The 7,581-nt window shown below is 51.0% G+C and overlaps 1 protein-coding gene across 2 annotated transcripts in view; it reads right to left on the reverse strand.

Annotated features, from left to right (window-relative positions):
• The window catches only part of LOC140430898 (docking protein 4-like), a 52,279-nt gene extending 47,730 nt beyond the window's left edge, over positions 1–4,549 (reverse strand). Inside the window, exons 1-2 of one of the 2 annotated variants that reach the window (XM_072518683.1) lie at positions 4,234–4,549; positions 1,281–1,419 (exon numbers count right to left, since the gene is read on the reverse strand). In XM_072518683.1, coding sequence (XP_072374784.1) covers positions 1,281–1,419; positions 4,234–4,367 — 273 coding nt within the window. In that variant the 5' untranslated portion in view covers positions 4,368–4,549. The remainder of the gene's footprint in view (positions 1–1,280; positions 1,420–4,233) is intronic. The other variant, XM_072518684.1, reaches the window with a different exon arrangement.
• Between the last annotated feature and the right edge of the window lie 3,032 nt (positions 4,550–7,581).

The raw sequence follows: 7,581 nt of genomic DNA on the forward strand, positions 1-7,581 counted from the left end.
CACAACCACTACCATCTATAAGGATAAAGGCAGCAGATACCTGCGAACCCCATTGCTAACTTTTGGTTGGTTCAATTGGCTCTGTTTTATAACCTTTGCTCTAGAGTCGCCAGGTATCTTTATACCGCCACGAGGTTCAAGTCCAAGTAATGATCAATAAGTCAACACACCAATTGGTAAGATTCAAATCAAAGCACATTTATTATACACAGTAATCGCTACGCATGCACAAATTCTACGTCTAAGCTACTTCTACAACTAACAGGCCTATACATAACTTCGGACTGGCCCACCAGGTCAGGGGAACAAATGGCCTTTCATTCGGAATCTGAAACTGCGGGATTCAAAGACGGTATGGACTGGTAGCTAGGGGCGCCTATCTCGTAGCGAGTGTCGACTTGAGACTTACTTCAGTGATGGGCAGCTTGGACCCTTCACTCTCAGGGGTTGCTTCGCGTTGCTGAGTGACCCGGTCAAGGAGAACGATTTGAACTTGGGGCTTAACTTTTATAGTCCCCAGGGGCTTCCTGCCTTTCGGGGCGGACCCTGTACCTGGTTCTAGGTGATTGGACTTTGTTCCAATTGCTTGGTTCGATTTCGCCAATACTGGAGCGGTTCCCTGATCGATGGGCGGTCTTGAGGTGTTCGTTAACTTCTGTTGTGTTGGCTCCTGCTGGCGCCGGGGAGTCTGGCTTAGCTTTGTTTGTCCTAAATGTTGCGATTGTTCCCGGGGATTGCTTATTAGTATGTAGGTGGCTGGTACATTATTATGCTGATGATCGCTGGTATCGATGCTGTCTGGGCTTTTGCAGAGTTAAATACACAGCAAACCTGCACCTGCTGGTTTCTGCCTGTGTTGGCTGAATTTCCCTTCAGCCTTTGCTGTTCTCCATTTTAAATCAGGAGTTGGCCAACTTAGGTGGCTACACTCCCACCAATTGGAGGTTCCCCTCCAAGTCAGTCACCATCCGGACTTGGAAATATCGTTGTTCCTCCACTGTCGCTGGGTCACAATCCTGGAACTCCCTCCTTAACAGAACTGTGGGTGTACCTACACCACATGGACTGCAGCGGTTCAAGAATGCAGCTCACCACCACCTTCTCAAAGGCAACTAGGGATGGCCAATAAATGCTAACCTACCTCGCGAAGCCCACATCTTGGGAGTAGACAGTGTCGGTAGTGACTAGGGGGGTTTTGTGGTGAGAAACACTGGTGAGAAACACTGAAACATTCTATTTATTCCCTGCTCCCCTTTATTTGAGAAAGAACTGGTACTAACTCTCATATTCTTCTCTATGTCCAGGATGTTATGTCTGTGTTGCTCTGCGATACACAGAGTTGCTGAATGCACTCGTTGGTAAATCTCTTCACCTTCTCGTGTTTGGAATGTGTATAATCCTTCACCTGTGTCACACAAACTGAAAGCACAAAATCATTGTCCAAAGTCAGAGAGAACTGCAAACACACACTGCTCCCTCCAATCAAAAGTTCTTTGAGGAGGTAATAAGGAAGTTAGACAAAGGAGAACCAGTGGACGTGATTTATTTTGATTTACAGAAGGCCTTTGACAAGGTGCTGCTCAGGAGGCTGTTAAATAAGTTAAGAGCTCATGGTGTTACGGGTATGATCTTGGCATGGATAGAGTATTGACTGGCAGAAGGCAGAGAGTGGGGATAAAGGGGCCTTTTTCAGGATGGCAGCCGGTGACTAGTGGTGTGCCTCAGGGGTCTGTGCTGGGACCACAACTTATTAATGATCTGGAAGAAGGAACTGAAGGCACTGTTGCTAAGTTTGCAGATGATACAAAGATCTGTAGAGGGACAGGTAGTATTAAGGAAGCAAGGGGGCTGCAGAAGGATTTGGACAGGTTAGCAGAGTGGGCAAAGAAGTGGCAGATGAAATACAATGTGGAAAAGTGTGAGGTTATGCACTTTGGAAGGAGGAATTTAGGCATAGACTATTTTCTAAATGGTGAAATGCTTAGGAAATCAGAAGCACAAAGGGACTTGGGAGTCCTGGTTCAAGATTCTCTTGGTGCAGGTTCAGTCGGCAGTGAAGAAGGCAAATGCGGCGGTGGCGCAGTGGGTTAGCACTGCTGCCTCAAGGCGCTGAGGTCCCAGATTCGATCTCGACTCTGGGTCACTGTCCGTGTGGAGTTTGCACATTCTCCCCGTCTTTGCGTGGGTTTCGCCCCCACAACCCAAAGATGTGCAGGTTAGGTGGATTGGCCATGCTAAATTGCCCATTAATTGGAAAAAAAATGAATTGGGTACTCTAAATTCTTTTTAAAAAGAAGGCAAATGCAATGTTAGCATTCACGTCAAGAAGGCTAGAATACAAGACCAGGGATGTGCTTCTGAGGCTGTATAAGGCTCTGGTCAGACCCCATTTAGAGTATTGCGAGCAGTTTTGGGCCCCGTATCTAAGGAAGGTTGTGCTGGCCTTGGAGAGGGTCCAGAAGAGGTTCACAAGAATGATCCCTGGAATGAAGAGCTTGTCATATGAGGAACGGTTGAGGACTCTGGGTCTGTACTTGTTGGAGTTTAGAAGGATGAGGAGGGATCTGATTGAAACTTACAGGATACTGCAAAGTCTGGATAGAGTGGACGTGGAGAGGATGTTTCCACTTGTAGGAAAAACTAGAACCAGGGGACACGATCTCAGACGAAAGCGACGGTCCTTTAAAACAGAGATGAGGAGGAATTTCTCCAGCCAGAGGGTGGTGAATCTGAGAAACTCTTTGCCACAGAAGGCTGTGGAGGTCAAATCACTGAGTGTCTTTCAGACAGAGATAGATAGGTTTTTGATTAATAAGAGGATCAGGGGTTATGGGAGAAGGCAGGAGAATGGGGATGAGAATATATCAGCCATGATTGAATGGCGGAGCAGACTCGATGGGCCGAGTGGCCTAATTCTGCTCCTATATCTTATGGTCTAATCTGAGAAACATTGGTATTTATACAGAACCTTCCACTGGTGCTCCCCTCCCCCACCATCCTAACCCTCACTCCTCCATTCTCCTCTCCCCACCCCATCCTCTCACTCCCATTAACATGGCTTAACCCAACCTCCTCCTCCCCCAACATTTGCCCTCACCCTATCACCTGTCCTCATCCTCGCCCCTCACTCTCCCCTCCCTCCCCCTATCTTCATTCCCCTCACCCTCCCTCCCTCTCCTCATCTTCTCCCATTCCCCTCAACCACTCTCTCCCCGTCTTCCATCTCCTCAGCCTCTCTCTTCCACTCTCCTCACCCCCCCCCCCATCCCTTCTCCTCATCCTCCCGCCCCAACACTCCCACCTCTGTCCCATTGGGCAGACGCAGCATGGGTTCATAAAGGGCAGGTCGTGCCTAACTAATTTAGTGGAATTGTTTGAGGACATTACCAGTGCGGTAGATAATGGGGAGCCAATGGATGGGGTATATCTGGATTTCCAAAAAGCCTTGGACAAGGTGCCACACAAAAGGTTGCTGCATAAGATAAAGATGCATGGCATTAAGGGTAAAATAGGTGATTAAGAAGCCAAATGGAATTTTGTCCTTCATTGCTAGAGGGATGGAGTTTAAGACTAGGGAGGTTATGCTGCAATTGTATAAGGTGTTAGTGAGGCCGCACCTGGAGCATTGTGTTCAGTTTTGGTCTCCTTACTTGAGAAAGGACGCACTGGCGCTGGAGGGTGTGCAGAGGAGATTCACTAGGTTAATCCCAGAGCTGAAGGGGTCGGATTACGAGGAGAGGTTGAGTAGACTGGGACTGTACTCGTTGGAATTTAGAAGGATATGGGGGGATCTTATCGAAACGTATAAAATTATGAAGGGAATAGATAGGATAGATGCGGGCAGGTTGTTTCCACTGGCGGGTGAAAGCAGAACTAGGGGGCATAGCCTCAAAATAAGGGGAAGTAGATTTAGGGCTGAGTTTAGGAGGAACTTCTTCACCCAAAGGGTTGTGAATTTATGGACTTCCTTGCCCAGTGAAGCAGTTGAGGCTCCTTCATTAAATGTTTTTAAGATGTAGATAGTTTTTGAAGAATAAAGGGATTAAGGGTGATGGTGTTCGGGCCGAAAAGTGGAGCTGAGTCCACAAAAGATCAGCCATGATCTCATTGAATGGCGGAGCTCGAGGGGCCAGATGGCCTACTCCTGCTCCTAGTTCTGATGTTCTAATGTTCTCTCCTGGCTCTTTCTGTTCACAATCTCCCTTCTGCCTCGCCTCGATAAGGTTTTCCTACCGTCCTGTCTCGAAGGTGAAGCGAGTGCTGTCTCGTCCATATCTCCGTAGTGAGCACAAGGGCCAGGTGATGAGTTTGTTGCGAGTGTTGTGAATGTCCCAGAGGTAGATGTTCTCGTGGGTTATCTGCATCATACATTCACCATAGATATCCAGGTAAGGGGAGGGGATCAGGTAAACGTTGAATCGCTCTGTCAGAGAGATCAAGGAGACACTGTTCAGGACAACATTGCGGACATGGCAACAACACTCTCTGTATCTATTTGAGTTGGATGATCAGCTCCGATCTTCTAAATCTAACACAAGCTGCATTTACACCGTGACTAATAGAAACTCCATTCCAAATGCAGTCAGTTCCTGAAGAACTTTACGAAGTGAAGATAATGGAATGTAGGAAAGGCGGTGTGGTGGTATGTATTAGGGGTAATACGGTACACCGCGTGTCGACAGGCTATTGGTGGAGTGATGCCAGGTCCTGATAGGATCTGCCACCTACTGGACTCCACCCAGAAATGCCGGTATAAGAACCCAGCTTTTCCCTCCATTTCCCTCAGCAGCTGCATTCTGTAACCGCGCTGCTGGGGGAAATTCTGCTAAGTTCTGCTTAATAAAGCCTTCAATTGACATTATCTCAACCTGCCTCACGTCATATTGATGGTGCTACAATTTATTAAGCCGAATTTAAATTGAAGAAAACGACGTGGGAACATGGAGCTCCGAATCACCCCGGAGTGCCTGCGCATCGCACCCCAAGCAGCTAACTCGACATCTATTTTCAAGCACTGGCTGGCATGCTTTGAGGGCTATCTCCGAACAGCCCCCGGCACACCGACAGACGAACAAAAGATGCAGGTCCTCTATTCCAGGGTGAGTCCTGAGCCCTTATCGAGGACGAGGACGGTTTCACCGGTACCATCGCCGCGCTGAAGGATATCTACATCCGGCCCGCCAACCAGGTTTTTGCTCGCTATCAGCTCGCCACACGACGGCAATTTCCGGGGGAAATCGCTGGACAAGTTTTATAACGCCCTGCAGATCCTGGGTCGAAACTGCAACTGCCCGGCGGTAACAGCGAGTGAACACACTCCTGGTCCGCGATGCGTATGTGGCAGGTTTGGCCTCTTCCCAGATCCAAAAGAAATTCTAATTGGAATGGAGTTTCTATTAGAAAGAATCTCTGGGACTTACAGAAGCTCGGGCCCTGGCGGCATCCCTTGATGTGGCCTCGCGTAACGCCCGCGCCTACGCCCCCGACCGCACTACAGCCCCTTGCTACGTGGACCCCCGCTGCGGTCGACTCTCCGACACCCCCCCCACCCCCGCAAACCTGCGCGGCCAAAACACCAGACCAACCGGGGGGCCCCGCTGCTATTTTTGCGGCCAGCCGAAACACCCTCGGCAGCGCTGCCCGGCCCGCGCGGCTACCTGCAAAAGCTGCGGGAAGAAGGGCCACTACGCGACGGTGTGCAAGTCCCGCGGGGTCGCCGCTATCTCCGGGGAAGAAACGGGACCACAGACCCAACCCCCCCAGCGATCCACATGCGACCAACGGACGGCGCCGTTTTGGACCCCGGACGCCACGAGGGATGGGCGCCGCCATTTTGTCCACCCCTGACCGCACTCGATCCGTGGACGCCGCCATCTTGGCTGAAGGACCCCGGCACAGACGGCCACAGACTGCCTGATTACGATGCTCAACTTCAACAACCACGTCTGGCTTCGACGACCCTCGACCAGTCGCGACCCCGGACACTCCAAACTGCAACCACTACAGTCCTAGTGAATGGCTACGAGACGCCGTGTCTTATCGACTCTGGGAGCACAAAGAGCTTAATTCATCCGGACACGATAAGGCGCTGTTCCCTCGTAATTCGGCCAAGCACCCAGAAAAAGTTCCTGGCGGCAGGATCCCACTTCGTTCAGATCGCGGGGTTCTGCATCACTAACCTAACGGTGCAGGGGAGGGAGTTCCGAAATTACCGGCTGTATGTCCTCCCCCATCTCTGTGCGCCCACACTCCTAGGGTTGGACTTCCAACGCAACCTCCAGAGTTTAACATTTAAATTTGGCGGCCCTATACCCCCACTGACTGTCTGCGGCCTTGCGACCCTCAAGGTTGAACCGCCTTCCTTGTTTGCGAACCTCACCCCGGATTGCAAACCCGTCGCCACAAGGAGCAGACAGTACAGTGCCCAGGACCGAGCATTTATCCGGTCTGAAGTCCAGAGGCTGCTGAAGGAAGGCATCATCCAGGCGAGCAAAAGTCCCTGGAGAGTCCAGGTGGTAGTCGTTAAGACCGGGGAGAAACAGAGGATGGTCATTGACTATAGTCAGACCATCAACAGGTACACTCAGCTAGATGCGTACCCTCTCCCCCGCATATCCGACATGGTCAATCGGATTGCACAGTACAAGGTCTTTTCCACCGTGGACCTCAAGTCCGCCTACCACCAGCTCCCCATCCGTCCCGGTAACCGCAACTATACTGCCTTCGAAGCAGACGGGCGGTTATACCACTTTTTAAGGGTAGTCTCGGTCTTCCAACGAGAGATGGACCGAATGGTTGACCAGCACGGTTCACGGGCCACGTTCCCGTATCTCGACAACGTCACCATCTGCGGCCACGACCAGCAAGACCACAACGCCAATCTCCAAAAATTCCTCCAGACCGCTCACGCCCTGAACCTCACTTACAACAAAGAAAAATGCGTGTTCCGCACCGATCGTCTAGCCATCCTGGGCTACGTAGTGCGTAATGGAGTGATAGGCCCCGACCCTGAACGCATGCGCCCCCTCATGGAGTTCCCTCTCCCCCACTGTGCCAAAGCCCTGAAACGTTGCCTGGGCTTCTTTTCTTATTACGCCCAGTGGGTTCCACAATACGCCGACAAGGCCTGTGCGCTAATCCAGTCCACTACTTTTCCCTTATCGCAAAGGCCACGATGCGCGCCATCGACGAGTCCCTCCCCTTCCAGGTCGAGAGCGACGCATCGGATGTAGCTCTGGCGGCCACCCTCAACCAAGCGGGCAGACCCGTGGCCTTTTTCTCCCGAACCCTCCACGCTTCAGAAATCCGCCACTCCTCAGTGGAAAAGGAAGCCCAAGCCATAGTGGAAGCTGTGCGACATTGGAGGCATTACCTGGCCGGTAGGAGATTCACTCTCCTCACTGACCAACGGTCGTTGCCTTCATGTTCGATAATACACAGTGGGGCAAGATCAAGAACGACAAGATCTTGCGGTGGAGGATCGAACTCTCCACCTTCAATTATGAGATCTTGTATCGTCCCGGAAAGCTGAACGAGCCATCCGATGCCATATCTTGTGGTACATGTGCCAATGTACAAGTG

This window comes from Scyliorhinus torazame, chromosome 10, assembly GCF_047496885.1.
Source record: "Scyliorhinus torazame isolate Kashiwa2021f chromosome 10, sScyTor2.1, whole genome shotgun sequence".
Lineage (NCBI taxonomy): Eukaryota > Metazoa > Chordata > Chondrichthyes > Carcharhiniformes > Scyliorhinidae > Scyliorhinus > Scyliorhinus torazame.